The 18,564-nt window shown below is 37.7% G+C and overlaps 2 protein-coding genes across 8 annotated transcripts in view; one reads left to right on the top strand and one right to left on the bottom strand.

Moving 5' to 3' along the window:
- The window catches only part of LOC124044240 (collagen alpha-2(V) chain-like), a 57,734-nt gene extending 55,582 nt beyond the window's left edge, over positions 1 to 2,152 (top strand). The window contains exon 53 of the mRNA XM_046363847.1: positions 80 to 2,152. Within this exon, the coding sequence (XP_046219803.1) occupies positions 80 to 226 (147 nt within the window). The 3' untranslated portion in view covers positions 227 to 2,152. The remainder of the gene's footprint in view (positions 1 to 79) is intronic.
- A 2,975-nt stretch (positions 2,153 to 5,127) lies between these two features.
- Positions 5,128 to 18,564, bottom strand: part of LOC124044239 (PTB domain-containing engulfment adapter protein 1-like) — a 182,668-nt gene continuing 169,231 nt past the window's right edge. For 4 of the 7 annotated variants that reach the window (XM_046363841.1, XM_046363844.1, XM_046363842.1 and 1 more), the window contains 8 exons: positions 15,769 to 15,867; positions 15,067 to 15,204; positions 14,726 to 14,842; positions 14,476 to 14,562; positions 14,101 to 14,328; positions 13,676 to 13,817; positions 13,325 to 13,419; positions 5,939 to 7,928 (listed from right to left, as the gene is read on the bottom strand). In XM_046363841.1, the coding sequence (XP_046219797.1) occupies positions 7,797 to 7,928; positions 13,325 to 13,419; positions 13,676 to 13,817; positions 14,101 to 14,328; positions 14,476 to 14,562; positions 14,726 to 14,842; positions 15,067 to 15,204; positions 15,769 to 15,867 (1,038 nt within the window). In that variant the 3' untranslated portion in view covers positions 5,939 to 7,796. The other 3 variants (XM_046363840.1, XM_046363845.1, XM_046363843.1) reach the window with 3 other exon arrangements.

The raw sequence follows: 18,564 nt of genomic DNA, 5'->3' as shown, positions 1-18,564 counted from the left end.
TTTATAATAGCAATTAGGCACCTCAGAGGTTTGTGGTATATTGACTTACTGAACCTTTCCCATGTCTTTCTCTTTACAGCAATCCAATGGTAACTGGGGCAAGACCGTGTTTGAGTACAGGACACAGAAAACAGCCAGACTTCCCATCATGGATATGGCCCCTGTGGACATTGGTGGTTCAGATCAGGAGTTTGGTATCGATATTGGCTCTGTTTGCTTCCTTTAAATTACAACAACAACAGGGACACATTGAAGACAATCCTGAGACTCTTGAACTATCAGCTGACGCGATCAGCCTTGTACATACAAGTACTGCGGACTATTCTCGCCTCGTGGCAAGATATTTATTGTGCCTTTCCAACCATTCCCCATCATAGTTGATATGTTTTCGCCCTGTGTATGTTAGATGAATGTTTGGGGGAAACAAAGATCAAGTAAGCAACATTTAGAAACTTTGCTTGAATTTTGACAAATACATTATGTAAGGGATAATCAACGAGGGGCTATGGGTTCTCTGGAAAATAATGAACAACGTGGAAGCTGTGTTCCATGATGGTCTAGCAGAGTGGAACTAGCCTTCCTCTGAGTTGCATATAGCTCAGAATTGATTATCCCTATTATACCAAGGCTAAAATTTAAACACATTTACCTCTTGAAATGTGTTCATTTGCAGGTAGAAATGTGTTCAACATCCACTGAAGTAGCCAGAAAGTTTACTAGACAGCTACAGTAGTTGCCTTGGTAACCAAACAAAAATACTTGCTAGTTTAGCCAATCAACTAGCTTGTTATTATGAAAATCCAATTCAACAATGCCAATAGTTTTTTCAATTAGACTTTTTGCTTTCAAAACCAGCTCAAACATAGAACATGTAAGAATGAACAAAAGCCATTGAGTTCAACCTTGCTGATATACCGTGCATATAGAGAAATAATGCTTGCTCTAGAATGCCCTTCAAGCCAATTAGAAATTAGTTTTCAGAAATGATATTTCATCTATAAAGGTACAAAGATCCAATCCATTGATACTCTATTTGATGTTATGCATAAAAGATGAAAAGCTGCCGTGTGTCCTTGATAAATATGAATACTTAAAAATATATATAGTCAATAACTGCTGTTTGTAAGATGAGAACACCATTCTACTTAAGCAATAAGGCACGAGGGGGTGTGGTATATGGCCTATATACCACGGCTAAGGGCTGTTCTTGGCAGTACGCCCCAAGGTGCCTTATTGCTTTTATAAACTGGTTTCCAAACTTATTAGAGCAGTAAAAAGAAATGCTTTGTTACACCCGTGGTATACGATCTGATAGCAATCAGCATTCAGGACTCAAACCACCCAGTTTATTAAATAATGTAACTACAATGGTTTATTCCACCACTAAGATCTCCTAAGCTCTTAATGTTTTACATCATTTCTTTCATTTATGTTTATACCACAACAGTTTTCAATGTAAAATGAACATTTATGGTGCTATTGAGGAAATTACATTGTTCTTTTTTTCCAGAACTGAAAAACAGTTTGAAATAACTGATTTCTGTATCCAAGTTATCCTAGCTCTGAACTGACTCCATTGAATCCAAATTAAAGATCCAACCAGACTGTTTATTCCTCAGTGTTAGATACCAGTGGATTTCTCAGTGTTAGCTACCTGTCGATTCCTCAGTGTTAGCTACCTCGTCTCCACAAACTGGGATGCCATGATGATGTGTAACCCTGTTCACAGGTTTGGTGCTGTCTGTAAGTGTTCCTCTCCCATATACAGTACAGGGGAGGGTTAGAGACTACCAATAAAATGGAGAGGTGGAATCAATGTCTCGTACACAGTGTGTGGTGATTGTCTTTTTAAATAATTGCTTTAATTTTCAATTAGCCCTGGTCATTTTAACACTTAGTGAGCTTTGTTTGTAATTCCTGATCATTTCTTTTACATATTATCTTTTAAATCATGATCATTTTAACACTACGAATGTGTTATATTTTTAATATATGATCCTTTTAACACTACAAGTGTGTTGTTGTTTTTTCTGCATGTCGGTCAACCCTTTAAGTCACATTCTCTTAGTTTTATAGAAACCTTTTGAGACGAAGCCTATTTGCTTCATGTATTTTTTGCTATGCAACAAATTAAACAAAACGCTTGTCTATCCCCAAAGTTCTTTTTTTGTCATATTAATTAGCTAAGGTTCTCCTTTTTAGGGAAAAGCTGAGCCTTTCTGCATTTACTAAGCAATTTGTTTCCACAGATAAATATATAAATATTTCCAGGAAATATTGGCGTAGTTAGAAGACACATTGCATGTGAATTGAACATGTATTTAGCTTTGTAATTATACAGGTAGTATGTCCATTGTGATGTTGATTTATGTCTCTCTTTAGTTAAGCTTTTCTTAAATCAACTTTCTAATTCCAATGTTTGAGGACACTTTCCATAATGATAGTATTTATTAAATATTTCAAAACTGTAAATATTCTGGTGGCAGAATGGTCTGATTGCTTATGACCATCTCAGAGGCAGATCAATAGGATATTCTATCCCGGAACCAAGTCAGTTTCATCCACTGAAATAAATATTGAAAAGATTTTGTTCTGTTTTCATTTCAAAGTTTCTTTGTTTATTAGTAAGACTTTTGTATTGAATGTAGCTGGAAGCTGGTCATCTTTTATGTTTACAACTAGAACAGTCCATTTCATTCCCCTTTTTCAGCACACAGAAGGGATCATCTCAAAAGGTTATGACCAATGGAAGGGATCCAAAAATGAAACTACAGTGGCCTGCATTAGTATTCATCCCCTTGTGCATTTTTCTTATTTTGTTGCCATACAACCTGGAATTAAAATGGATTTTGGGGGGATTTGTATCATTTGATTTACACAACATGTCTACCACTGAAGATGCAAAACATTTCTTTATTGTGAAACAAACAAGAAATAAGACAAAACAAAGGAAAACTTGAGTGTGCATAACTCTTCACCCCTCCAAGTCAATACTTTGTAGAGCCACCTTTTGCAGAAATTACAGATGCAAGTCTCTTGGGGTATGTCTCAATAAGCTTGGCACATCTAGCCACTGGGATGTTTGCCCATTCTTCAAGGCAAAACTGCTCCAGCTCCTTCATGTTGGATGGGTTCTGCTGGTGTACAGCAATCTTTAAGTCACATCACAGATTCTCAAATGCATTGAGGTCTGGGCTTTGACTAGGCCATTCCAAGACATTTAAATGTTTCCCCCTAAACCACTCAAGTTTTGCTTTAGCAGTATGCTTAGGGTCATTGTCCTGCTGGAAGGTGAACCTCCGTCCCAGTCTCAAATCTCTGGAAAACTGAAATGGGTTTCCCTAAAGAATTTCCCTCTATTTAGCGCCATGCATCATTCCTTCAATTCTGACCAGTTTCCCAGTCCCCAAAGCATAATGCTGCCACCACCATGCTTCACCGTGGGGATGGTATTCTCTGGGTGATGAGAGGTTTTGGATTTGCACCAGACACAGCATTTGCCTTGATGGCCAAAAAGCTCAATTTTAGTCTCATCTGACCAGAGTACCTTCTTTCATATGATTGGGGAGTCTCCCACATGCCTTTTGGCAAAAACCAAACATGATTGCTTATTTTATTCTGACCACTCTTCCGTAAAGCCCAGCTGGAGTAAAGCCCCTGGAGTGTACGGCTTAAAGTGGTCCTATGGACAGATACTCCAATCTCCGCTGTGGAGATTTGCAGCTCCTTCAAGGCTATCTTTGGTCTCTTTGTTGCCTCTCTGATTTATGCCCTATTTGCCTGGTCTGTGAGATTTGGTGGGCGGCACTCTCTTGGCAGGTTTGTTGAGGTGCCATATTCTTTTTTTTTTACAATGGATTTAATGGTGCTCCATGGGATGTCTTTATAACCCAACCCTGATCTGTACTTCTCCAAAATGTTGTCCCTGACCTGTTTGGAGAGCTCCTTGGTCTTCATAGTGCACCTTGCTTTATGATGTTGCAGACTCTGGGGCCTTTCAGAACTGGTGTATATATACTGAGATCATGTGACACTTTGTCACAATTGACCAATTATGTGACTTCTGAAGGTAATTGGTCGCACCAGATCTTATTTAGGGGCTCCAGAGCAAAGGGGGGTGAAAACATATGGATGCACCACTTTTGTTTATTTTTTGTATCATTTTTTAAATTTCACTTCACCAATTTGGACTATTGTTTATGTCCATTACATGAAATCCAAATAAAAATCCATTTAAATTACAGGTTGCAATGCAACAAAATAGGAAAAACGCCAAGTGAGGTGAATACTTTTGCAAGGCACGGTATCCTTCTTCTGTCATTCTTAATAGACTCTCCTCGTCCCAAGCTCTTTGTAATTGTTAGGGTACAGCAGCTTCTAGCTTGCATAGAACTGACTGAATTACCTTCTACATCAGTAATTAGACTGACTAGCTGCAGTTGCATCTGTGTGACTGAGCGGGACGCCAAGAGAGAAAGAATGTCCTAATGGATACAATAAAGTTGTCATCAAAACTCAGGAGGGTTCATGAGTTTGTAAACAAGCGACTCAAACAGGTAGTTCGAGCTTTGGGCCAGTTACCGAAAGGTTGCTGGTTTGAATACCTGAGCCGAAAACATGAAAATCTGTTAATGTGTCCTTGAGCAAGGCACTTAACCCTAATTATGGCTGACCCTGTAAAACAACACAAATTAACTGCATCTGTCTGGTGTATGTGACAACAAAACTTTTATTTTAATTTTGTATTACTTACTGTTATTATGATGTCACCAAGCAACAGACTTACTGAATAAGTCCATCAAAGCCTAACCATCAGTGGAGATCCATGGTTGAATATCTGCAGGTACATCTTGAGAATATCCAACATGCAAACAATTTACATTAAGTTTCTGTTTTCTTATACCTGTGCAGTAATGCTGTAATTACACTAGTAACATTGTAATATCTCTTTGTTACATAGCACTTTTGTAACTGCACTTTTGTAACTGGACTTAAAAATTACTATATGTAAAGTGTTAGCAAAAATACTTGATCCCCCCAGAATTTTACATTTAAAATGAATAACTTTTTAATTGTTTTAATTGTAGCGCCAACACATTTCAATAATTTTTGAGTGTTGATAACTGATGCAGTAATGTTTTCTTTAATAACTGAAACAGCAAAGTAAAAGAACAAGCACTGACAGAGGTTTTCAAAAGTGCTTTCTGGTGCAAGAGAACACTGACATGTATCATAAGTAAATCCCTGGCAATACATACCGATATGTAAAATGCACCTGTTAAAATGTTTAATGAGACAATACAACTAAATCAGTTAAAATGTCAGGTCAAAACAGAACTAATTACACTAAAAATAAAATGAGTAAAAATAACAGAGGAAATTTTCAAATGGTCAAATTAAGGACAAGCTGAGAGTTAGGTACATGAGTGGTAATACAAGACCAACTACATTTCCGTGTCTTGTGAGTTGATGGTGAGCAAGTCATTACATCTAACAGACAAATAACAGCGTTGATCTAAGTGGTGTATATTCAATAAAGCAGATTCTACAACATAAGATGTATATGAAAACTCTGCCACAGAGTATACCATTGGACATACTATTTACATCCTTCGTTGCCTGTAAAAGCAAGGGGTCTCAAAAATACTCCTTCCCATATCAGTTCTTAGAAAAATAGTGTTTTCTTTATCAGATTTGAATATTACCTTTTGAATATTCTAAAACCAAATTCATATGCAAATACATATAAACCTCAAGGACTAGAAGAACATTGACATCTTGACTGTAGACCCAATTCTGGCAGTTTTTTAATACAAATGAGTTTACAGTATGTAACACAAACATGTCTTCTTTGCATCAGCAGCGACCGCCTAGTGGCTCAAGAGAAAAGACAGTGGCCTCTAGGGTTAGTCCCATTTTGAACCCCTCCTGTAAAACAAGGGGGAGAACGGCTGTTAGAAAAATACACGAATCCCATCTGAAACGTCTCTGTAGGAAGAAAGACGTCAAAGGAAGGTGGTCGGTATAATCAATACTACACTTCCTCCATGTCCACAACCTTAGAGAGACATTGCTGAGTTTTGAGCTGTGTCTAGACTTGACAGTTCCAAGCACGTAATGAGTCTACTACAGCTACATGTTAAATGTGTCCACATTGTGTCCACATTGTGTCCACTGTGTCCACATTGTGTCCACGGTGTCCACATTGTGTCCACGGTGTCCACATTGTGTCCACGGTGTCCACATTGTGTCCACGGTGTCCACATTGTGTCCACGGTGTCCACATTGTGTCCACGGTGTCCTCTTCCCGCTGTATATTCAAATGCCAGTATGCATTCTGCAAACGGTAGAACAGGCTGCATCTGATAATAGCACAACAACAACTTGATGGCAGTAGCCAACTACTGTAGCTAACCTCTGTAACTAGTCAGCAAGCTAGCTAGCAAAGCCAAAGAGATTGCAAACAGGTTAACATGACTATTTTTCAAAATATGCTAATATAGGATTCATGAAGTCAGCAAACACGTTCCTAGGAACGTATTTCCTCCCATGTTTAATGACAAATGGTGCCTTTCGGTCCCAAAACACAAGTTTTCTGGATACTTGGTGAACTGCACTGTTGGTTAAGGTCTACATTGTTGTATTCGGCGCATGTGATTTGATGTAATTTGATACTTGTGGGCAGAGTGCTGATGATCTCGCCCACTGTATACTCTTTCGATAGCCTGATTGCGTCAGGACTGAGGAGAATTCAGCACACAATGCATCCAGTCTTTTCAATGCGATCTTTGTATTCTGATAGCAGAAATCGCATGTAAGTGCTAAGTGTAGACACAGCCTTGGTGAGCTGTAACCAAAACACCGTAAAATATATTCATACTGGCCCCAAGTTCTTATTATTGCTTGGTCCAAAATAGCAGGCATCCAAGTCCACAAAGTAATGGTTAGGGGATATGAAATCTAGATTGCCTAAGCACTTCTCAGAGAAATAACAAGATCTGAGGAAGCTTTGACCCAAATCCCTTCAAAGAAGTGTTAAACCCTCATATACAGTCTACACCATAAACCACATCAGCATCTGTGTCGGACCTATGGATGTAACAAATAATAACTACAGGACTTTTAATACATCTGACACCATGTGACGATAGACTGTTCCAGAAACAACAAGTAATACAAATATGATGAAGTAGCTTTACGAGCAATAACACATTTTCAGTAACAAAACAAAGATAATACTGTTGACAGCCAGGAACACACAACATTAGATCAGATGTGTTATTCATAGGGCTATCAGAGGAAATCAGTCAACTAACGTACATTTAGGGTAATAACCCTATTTATTTTGTCTGAAAGCGTTCAAAAATTCCCTGAAAACATTCAAAATACATCTATACAGCTAAAAACAACAATGTGATGTCAAAACTAGTTGACATTGAGGTTAAAGAAAGTGTGCTTAATCAATTTACCAGATTTTTTTAGACCAAATTAAGACGTCAATATTCTTATAATAGGTTTTGTATTAAAAATAAATCTACAGCTCAGTTTAAGCAAATTCTGAATTTGCAATTAATCACAACAAATCCTGTGATTACATTTTTCTATCCTTTGACAGCCTTAGTTATTTATTCAATTAATTTTCCATTATTGTTGCAGTGAATGATCAAATCAAAGAGACTGACTGAGAAAAGTGAAGCTTCCTTAACCAACAAGGTTAATAATTATATTTTTTTCTAAATCACATTGTTTACTAGAAAATGTAACATCAACTCAATGACATTTCAAAATGCTTGGTTTTACTGATGGACTGTATGCAGACTAGTTACAACAGAGTCAAACTGAATACATGCAAATCCATTCACGAGGACACAGTCATGACAACTACAAGAAGGGTCAATGTAGTGTAACGGTACAAACCATCTCTGACGCTGCAGCAAAAGGGGGAAAAGAGAGATGGAAACAGAAAGAAGACAGAATTAAGACAGAATTAAAGGCAGGAAGGAAAGGAAAGAAAATACATTGCACTGAGTGGTATCTTAATGCCTCCCACAGGAACTACTTCAGCATGCAGGTAGCCTAGTGGTTAGAGCGTTGGGCGAGGTAACCAGCAGGTAGCCTAGTGGTTAGAGCGTTGGGCGAAGTAACCAGCAGGTAGCCTAGTGGTTAGAGCGTTGGGCGAGGTAACCAGCAGGTAGCTTAGTGGTTAGAGCGTTGGGCCAGTAACCAGCAGGTAGCCTAGTGGTTAGAGCGTTGGGCCAGTAACCAGCAGGTAGCCTAGTGGTTAGAGCATTGGGCCAGTAACCAGCAGGTAGCCTAGTGGTTAGAGCGTTGGACCAGTAACCAGCAGGTAGCCTAGTGGTTAGAGCGTTGGGCCAGTAACCAGCAGGTAGCCTAGTGGTTAGAGCGTTGGGCCAGTAACCAGCAGGTAGCCTAGTGGTTAGAGCGTTGGGCCAGTAACCAGCAGGTAGCCTAGTGGTTAGAGCGTTGGGCCAGTAACCAGCAGGTAGCCTAGTGGTTAGAGCGTTGGGCCAGTAACCAGCAGGTAGCCTAGTGGTTAGAGCGTTGGGCCAGTAACCAGCAGGTAGCCTAGTGGTTAGAGCGTTGGGCCAGTAACCAGCAGGTAGCCTAGTGGTTAGAGCGTTGGGCCAGTAACCAGCAGGTAGCCTAGTGGTTAGAGCGTTGGGCCAGTAACCAGCAGGTAGCCTAGTGGTTAGAGCGTTGGGCCAGTAACCAGCAGGTAGCCTAGTGGTTAGAGCGTTGGGCCAGTAACCAGCAGGTAGCCTAGTGGTTAGAGCGTTTGGGCCAGTAACCAGCAGGTAGCCTAGTGGTTAGAGCGTTGGGCCAGTAACCAGCAGGTAGCCTAGTGGTTAGAGCGTTGGGCCAGTAACCAGCAGGTAGCCTAGTGGTTAGAGCGTTGGGCCAGTAACCAGCAGGTAGCCTAGTGGTTAGAGCGTTAACCAGCAGGTAGCCAGTGGTTAACAGTAACCAGCAGGTAGCCTAGTGGTTAGAGCGTTGGGCCAGTAACCAGCAGGTAGCCTAGTGGTTAGAGCGTTGGGCCAGTAACCAGCAGGTAGCCTAGTGGTTAGAGCGTTGGGCAGTAACCAAAAGGTTACTGGCCCCGAGATGACAAGGTAAAAGTTCTGTAGTTCTGCCCCTGAACAAGGCAGTTCCTAGGCTGTCATTGTAAATAAAAACTTGTTCTTAACTTCATTCAATCAGAAGCGCAGAAGATCAGCATTATAGTGTGATTGATATTTAAAAGCCAAGGCTTCCATGTTCACAGAGACTGTATTCACGGTAAACACTTATTATGTTGGTTCAATAGGAAGTTACCTTTACATTTTAACCGCACTACAAAGCAGTTCTTCCGCGCTGCGCATTGAATCGAGCCCTTTATCATGTACGGACAGAGAGAGAGAGAGGGATTATGTAAACGTTTGTAGATAGCAATTTGTAGCTGGATGCCACAGCAAATTTGCATGTGTTAACTCTCTTTTTACCTTAACACTGAGACTTTATGTCCGAGTGTTGATTCTAGTGGGGTTAACACCAGTGGGATTGGTGAATAAATGTGTTGTCGTTACTTGACTGTGTTGATTTAATTTCCATGAACTCTCTCAGAGTGAAAAAGACAGGGTGGGCCCTTTTTAGAATGGTTTGTTTTAAGAACAATGTTTCTGTGTGCACATTGATTAATTGATCTCATACTATACAAAGATAAATAACTTACAACTAATCCAAGTTGTAGGGGGTTGGACTTATTGCATTCGTTACTATGATGGTTGTTCCAGTTAGATGGTTATGGTAGTCTTGTTTATCTTTCACCATAGCAGTCATTCTGAATGCAGGTTGTAGTTGATAAAATATAAACAAATATTGGATATCCTCCCTCTGGCTGTATTATTAACCACTTCACCAACTACCGTATTGTGATTTGCAGGTATGATGTGCCTCATGAGACAATATTGTCACACCACAATATTGAGGATAACTAGGCCATAACTAAAGGCCTTATGAAATGTATTGTATACAGTGCCTTCAGAAAGTATTCACACCCCTTGACTTTTTCCAAATGTTGTTGTGTTACAGCCTGAATTTAAAATGTATTAAATAGAGATGTTTTGTCAATGGCCCACAGACAATACGCCATAATGTCAAAAGGGAATTATATATAAAAAACATTTTTTTTACAAATGAAAAACTGAAATGTCTTGAGTCAGTAAGTATTCAACCTCATTGTTATAGCAAGCCTAAATAAGTTCAGGAGTACAAATGTGCTTAACAAGTCACACAAATTGTATGGACTCACTCTGTGTGCAATAATAGTGTTTAACCAGATTTTTTTATGACTACCTCATCTCTGCACAAAACAATTATCTGTCAGGTCCCTCAGTCGAGCAGTGAACTTCAAAACGCAGATTAAATCACAAAGACCAGGGAGGTTTTTCAATGCCTCGCAAAGAAATGCACCTATTAGTAGAAGGGTAAAAAAAACTAAAAACCAATGAATATCCCTTAGAGCATAATGAAGTTGTTGGGACTCGTTTCAGGAAACTAGGTGTATATCGCACATTAATACATCACAGGAGAGCCATTGAAACAACTTTTTGGGGGGGGGTGCTTTTGGAACATGTAAACTTTCATGTGCCTTAAAACCTTTTGTGACTAGAGGGCAGTATTTTAGTTTTTGGAAGAATAATGTTCCCGTAGTAAACGGGATATTTGGTCAGGACAAGATGCTAGAATATGCATATAATTGACAGCTTAGGATAGAAAACACTCTATAGTTTCCAAAACTGCGAAACTATTGTCTGTCAATGTAACAAAACTGATGTTGCAGGCGAACGCCTGAGAAAAATCCAATCCGGAAGTGCCTCATGTTTTGAAAGCGCTGCGTTCCAATGCGTCCCTATTGAGCAGTGAATGGGCTATCAACCAGATTACTTTTTCTCCGTATTCCCCAAGGTTTCTACAGCATTGTGACGTAGTTTTACGCATTTATGTTGAAGAATACCCGTAAGCGGCTACATTGCGCAAGTGGTCACCTGATGCTCCCAGAGTGATTCTCCCGTATAACACAGAGGTAGCCATTGTTCCAATCGGTCCTACTGAAAAACTAATTGTCCCGGTGGATATATTATCGAATAGATATTTGAAAAACACCTTGAGGATTGATTATAAACAACGTTTGCCATGTTTCTGTTGATATTATGGAGCTAATTTGGAATATTTTCCTATTAACTATCTAACTACCCAACGTTTGTTGTCTTGATTATTCACATAATTCTTAGCTAAGTGGTATAGTCATTGTGCGTTTCAATTGACACTGTACATTCTGGCTATCTACTCCGATTTCAGATCCCACTCACGCAGAATAACTGATGAATTTACAAACGCTCAACACCTGTTGAATATGGCCGGTGTCAGTAAACGTCGCAATTTAAAAAAAAATAAAAAATTATTGCCTGAGGCACAGTTACAGTCACCTACACTCTGGATAACCAGCTCTGCTAGGGTGAGTAAAATTGTCAGAGTGCAGCATTCCCTCATTTGTGACTGGAAGTAGCTAGCCAACATTAGCCAGTTAGCTTGGATGCTTGACTGCCGTTGAATGCCCGGATCAACCCTACTCCTCGGCTAGAGCGTCCAGTGTGCGCTCTGGCACTCCAGATTGAATTTACGAACACACCCGAAATTGTAAAATGTTTGGCTAGTCATTTGTCATGCTAACAAGCTAAAAAGAGGTTGCATAGAACAGCATCAACTTCCGGTAGACAGGCAACGCTCTAGTTCGCTCAACTGAAATGATACCGTTCATTTACAGTATGCTAACATTAACTAATAGTATGTAGTATATACTCCTGACACCATAGCCAGTATACACTTCCTCAAAAAGATTACTCAGAAATCTGTAATTATTTTAATATTAGTTGTACAATTCTACATCCAAGTAAGATTTTTGGTGCAGTATTTTTCGATTAAAAAATGTGCATGAAAACGTGTCATCTCTCCTTGAATGACAACAAAGACTTTACAGAAGAATCCCTACTGTTGACCAATCACCGACGAAGTGGTATAGACTTCAGCTCTGAACATCGGCTTGCCTCCAGTCCAAAACGAACGTCACAAAACCTTGTCATAATATATGCATGAACTCTACTGAACTGTTTTGGCTGGGAACCATGAGGACGCCTTAAAAGCATCAACTTTAATAAAAGTGTTAATTTAAGTCTGAATTTTCAACATCCATGGTGTTAGGAACCCAACAATCTAGGGTTTTTAGTTTGTCAACACTTTGAAAAGTGTTAGTTTAACACTATTTTGGTGGGCCACATATAATTTCTAAGAAAGTGTTAAAATTCTGATGTCAAATTTGCTGTGCATGTTCCCAAAGTTTAATTCCATTTAAAATAAAGAGTTTGAAATATAAAAACAACCCCATGCTTCAGTTTTACAGTTAAATTCATCTGACAACTCTGCCATCATAGGCACTTATGTAAAAGACGTGAGTGAGCTATGCTGTTCAAACTGTCATTGTATTTGTAATTTCAGACAAGCTGTGCTGCAACTTTAAATACAATTAAATCAAATATAATAATGACAGTTATAATCTAAGTATCTATTCATGCGCAGCAAGAAGCCCAACCTGCCTCTTTAAAAGAAGCCGTATAATATTAATTGTTATAAGCATCTATAAAACCACAACTAACAGTTGTTTGGTGTCCATGATGTGACAAATTATTGTTTTGCATCTGCAATCAGTGACAACTGATCATTTACATAGAGTTTGTTTCCATAAAACAATAGCTTTGAAATAGCTAACATATAGAATAGAATATTCCATTCAAGCCCTAGAATCTAACGGCTGATGTTACAAAATAGCTATATCTCATAAAGATAAGAGTGAATGTGGATTACAAGATGATTGAAGTGCATTTTGAACACAGTGCTATTCTATGACAATGTTTTCAGCTGACTAACTGCAGTAATATGGATCGACGATTCAACATCTTGCTAAATATATTTTTGCCTTAATGTTCACAATGTCAGACAAAGAAAATGAGGCTCCTGGCCAATATTGAGCATCATAGTCAGGAAACAAACAAAACAAAACCTTTATGAGCCAAAATGCAACTATTATGAACAACTGAAGTTGGAAACATTTCTGGTATTTTTGAAAGGTTAATATTATATAAAACAAAAATGAGAGGGTAGGGGCCCCCTTACTAGGGTGGAGGTCTACTCAACAACACTTTATCATGTGGTGGTTCAACCGCTACTCTCTTACGAGTCCATTAAACAGGGCTTAAGATCATTCACAGACCTGCATCTCGTCCAGCCTGGACTGGATATCTGGGGGGAAGTCTGCTTGCCCACAGGTGAATGGATCAAATGGTTCCGCTCCAAAAAGGTCTTTACCTGTGAGAGAGAGAGAGAGAGAGCGACAATATATGAGATGCTACAACGTAGTAGGAGTTTAAATCAATTTACATTGGTAACATTTATTTATTAAGTATATATAAACATTATTCATGACAGTTACTATAAAGTGTAACCTGAAATAAATTCTCGCTAATCACCAACGACCCCACGGTTTATGCCTTACTCTGTGTGTGGTTCAATTCTAACTCTCACTGTCATCCTTGAACTGTAAGGTAACCAGAGCAGTTCTCACTCGTGTCTGGAGGAGATGTTGTAGTGGGGGGAGGGGGTGTGCCGTTGCTTGCGGGAATTGGCACCAGGGGTGTGACAGCAGAGAAGGGAACCATGTCAAAAACGTCTGTGGACATCGGGGGGTTCAAGGAGATGCTGCCAGCCTGTGAGTGTAGAAGGTATTGGTTCATTCCAATGAGCAGTAGTACTCTGACCTACATTCTGAAGTCAGAGTTATGACTATGCATTTCAAGTCCGACTGTAGTCCTAATATAAAGAGTGATGAAATCAACTAACTGAGACTTAAGTCTTATTAAGCATACTTTATATGTATCTGCATTGCCTACTGTAGAAAAATATCAGCCAAAATTAACTATTGTAAATTAGAAGAAAGTGAACTAGAACTCAAGAAAGAAAGGCTGAAAGATAAAGCTAGTTGTACAGTACGCGAGGCCGCGGGATGCTGCACCCGTCGGCAGGCTTTGGGAGGAGAGCAGACTTAGCCGGAGGAGGGGTTAGTAGGCCTGCCGAGAGGTTGGACTCGGGCGAGCTCATAGGGGTGAGTGTGACCGAGGAGATCTCGAGACACGAGAAGGACGTCAGATTGTGACACCAGAAGAGCGAGGAGGGTCTTGAGAGCATGTAGGCCTCGTTAGTAGAGTTTATGTGCAGCTGCTGTGAAAAGATCACATGCAGACGATTTAGTGGAAGACTGAAAGTGGCTTGTTAGTTCACACACAGCATGACAGACATCTTACTCTGGGTAATATGGGTTACTTAGGGAAGTCTAGAGACTGGAAGGGCTGTCCATGCAGTTCTTACTGGTGGTACAGGAGCAATCATCAATTGCTCTTCCAGTTCCCAAAGCTGCTTCTTAAGCCCAGAATTTTCCGTTTCCAGTTCTTGAATCTGTGAAAAATAAGCATGCTCGTTTTAGAATAGTTTTAGAACTACCTACACCTGATATGGGAATCGCCTGTTAATATCAATATCATTAGTATGGAGGTGTACAATATCTTCAATCCCTATCCCATATAAAGGAGCAGTCACTTGTCCAACAGTTGAATCTTACTCTTTTCTGTAAGGTTCCTATCTGTTTCCGTGTCTCCACATCTTTCCCACCAGACTCGAGGAACTTCTTGTAGGCCAAGTCAAACGCCTGGCCAATAGTGAGTGTTACCTCCTCTGCCTGGAAGACAACAGCATCCTCCGTGACTTTTTTACAAAACTCTTTATAAAAATTGTCCTGAGTCACCAGAACAAATTCTTAATTTTAGAAGGTCAGTTTCTTTATTATTTACTAGGGTTTGATGACACATGTAGCTGGAACAACAACTGATGGTGTGGAACATAAACTCACAACGTAAACTCTCAGTGTGTATTTGTTTTACTGTCAAAGTGTGTATTTCTTACACATTTTTCACTGTCAAACACGTAGCAGAGGTGTTTGTTTGATTCGGAGTCTTTGCAGATGAAGGTGAATATCCTTTTATCCGTCTTGTCATCTGCACAGAAGGATATCCTATGCAACTGGCAGTTGTACTGGACATCCTGAAATGAAAAAGAAACACTTCAGTTGGAGACTACACCTTCCTGATAACACTTCAGTTGGAGACCACACCTTCCTGATAACACTTCAGTTGGAGACCACACCTTCCTGATAACACTTCAGTTGGAGACTACACCTTCCTGATAACACTTCAGTTGGAGACCACACCTTCCTGATAACACTTCAGTTGGAGACCACACCTTCCTGATAACACTTCAGTTGGAGACCACACCTTCCTGATAACACTTCAGTTGGAGACCACACCTTCCTGATAACACTTCAGTTGGAGACCACACCTTCCTGATAACACTTCAGTTGGAGACTACACCTTCCTGATAACACTTCTGATACCTTCCTGATAACACTTCAGTTGGAGACTACACCTTCCTGATAACACTTCAGTTGGAGACTACACCTTCCTGATAACACTTCAGTTGGAGACCACACCTTCCTGATAACATTCACGTGAAGTGTTATCTCCAACTGAAGTGTTATCATTAATATGCATTAAAAAAAAGAACGTTGGAGCATTTATTTAAAATCCATGCCATGTTTAGTTGACTTACTTTTGTCTTGGGATCTAAGATCTTTACTCCGTAAATGGAGATTTGTAATTCCACTTTTTGTGTCTTCTGTCCCTCTGACTTCTTGATGTGCCTTTGAAACTACAAAGAGTAGAAACATTACATGAACAGTATAATGGTAATGTATGTATGTATGTATGTATGTATGTATGTATGTATGTATGTATGTATGTATGTATGTATGTATGTATGTATGTATGTATGTATGTATGTATGTATGTATGTATGTATGTATGTATGTATGTATGTATGAACAGTATAATGGTAATGTATGTATGAACAGTATAATGGTAATGTATGTATGTATGTATGAACAGTATAATGGTAATGTATGTATGAACAGTATAATGGTAATGTATGTATGTATGTATGTATGAACAGTATAATGGTAATGTATGTATGAACAGTATAATGGTAATGTATGTATGTATGTATGTATGTATGTATGTATGTATGTATGTATGTATGTATGTATGTATGTATGTATGTATGTATGTATGTATGTATGTATGTATGTATGTATGTATGTATGTATGTATGTATGTATGTATGAACAGTATAATGGTAATGTATGTATGTATGTATGTATGAACAGTATAATGGTAATGTATGTATGTATGTATGAACAGTATAATGGTAATGTATGTATGTATGTATGAACAGTATAATGGTAATGTATGTATGTATGTATGAACAGTATAATGGTAATGTATGTATGTATGTATGTATGTATGAACAGTATAATGGTAATGTATGTATGTATGTATGTATTAACAGTATAATGGTAACGCATGTATTAACAGTATAATGGTAACGTATGTATTAACAGTATAATGGTAACGTATGTATTAACAGTATAATGGTAACGTATGTATTAACAGTATAATGGTAACGTATGTATTAACAGTATAATGGTAACGTATGTATTAACAGTATAATGGTAACGTATGTATTAACAGTATAATGGTAACGTATGTATTAACAGTATAATGGTAATGTATGTATGTATGTATTAACAGTATAATGGTAATGTATGTATTAACAGTATAATGGTAACGTATGTATTAACAGTATAATGGTAACGTATGTATTAACAGTATAATGGTAATGTATGTATTAACAGTATAATGGTAACGTATGTATTAACAGTATAATGGTAACATATGTATTAACAGTATAATGGTAACGTATGTATTAACAGTATAATGGTAACGTATGTATTAACAGTATAATGGTAACGTATGTATTAACAGTATAATGGTAACGTATGTATTAACAGTATAATGGTAATGTATGTATGTATGTATGTATGTATTAACAGTATAATGGTAACGTATGTATTAACAGTATAATGGTAACGTATGTATTAACAGTATAATGGTAACGTATGTATTAACAGTATAATGGTAATGTATGTATTAACAGTATAATGGTAATGTATGTATGTATGTATTAACAGTATGATGGTAACGTATGTATTAACAGTATAATGGTAATGTATGTATTAACAGTATAATGGTAATGTATGTATGTATGTATTAACAGTATGATGGTAATGTATGTATTAACAGTATAATGTATGTATTAACAGTATAATGGTAATGTATGTATTAACAGTATAATGGTAATGCATGTATGAACAGTATAATGGTAATGTATGTATTAACAGTATAATGGTAATGTATGCATTAACAGTATAATGGTAATGTATGTATTAACAGTATAATGGTAATGCATGCATGAACAGTATAATGGTAATGTATGTATTAACAGTGTAATGTATGTATTAACAGTATAATGGTAATGTATGTATTAACAGTGTAATGTATTTATTAACAGTATAATGTTAATGTATGTATTAACAGTGTAATGTTAATGTATGTATTAACAGTGTAATGTATGTATTAACAGTATAATGGTAATGTATGTATTAACAGTGTAATGTATGTATTAACAGTGTAATGTATGTATTAACAGTGTAATGTATGTATTAACAGTGTAATGTATGTATTAACAGTGTAATGTATGTATTAACAGTGTAATGTATGTATTAACAGTGTAATGTATGTATTAACAGTGTAATGTATGTATTAACAGTGTAATGTATGTATTAACAGTGTAATGTATGTATTAACAGTGTAATGTATGTATTAACAGTGTAATGTATGTATTAACAGTGTAATGTATGTATTAACAGTATAATGGTAATGTATGTATGAACAGTATAATGGTAATGTATGTATGAACAGTATAATGGTAATGTATGTATGAACAGTATAATGGTAATGTATGTATGAACAGTATAATGGTAATGTATGTATTAACAGTATAATGGTAATGTATGTATTAACAGTATAATGTAATGTATGTATTAACAGTATAATGGTAATGTATGTATTAACAGTATAATGGTAATCCGACTTGCCCTGGCTCAGTCGGAAATGTACAGTCTATTATTAAAAGTCATATCATGCAATAATGATAACCGGTTAAGGACCCTATTTACCGAAAAAGGTTATCCAAAGTAGGTTAGAAAATGGCATTCTTCCAACACAGTGAAATTATTTTTTGAATAAGGTTGAGTATCAATTATGTGATCTGAGCTTTTTTTTCTTCCAGACTATGAACTAATTTTCTGAGTGCCTTAATATTATTTTTGCTTATCCCCAAAACCCATTAACAAATTTAGGGTTACACATACTGCATATAAAGAAACCAGAGCCCTTTCAGGGACATATGGCGAGACAACAAAGAGAAAAGAAAAACTATAATCAGTGT

This window comes from Oncorhynchus gorbuscha, linkage group LG09 (genome assembly GCF_021184085.1).
Source record: "Oncorhynchus gorbuscha isolate QuinsamMale2020 ecotype Even-year linkage group LG09, OgorEven_v1.0, whole genome shotgun sequence".
In the NCBI taxonomy this organism is placed as follows: Eukaryota; Metazoa; Chordata; class Actinopteri; order Salmoniformes; family Salmonidae; genus Oncorhynchus; species Oncorhynchus gorbuscha.
The sequence above is the reverse complement of the archived record's forward strand: the minus strand, read 5'-3'. Positions and strand labels throughout refer to the sequence as shown.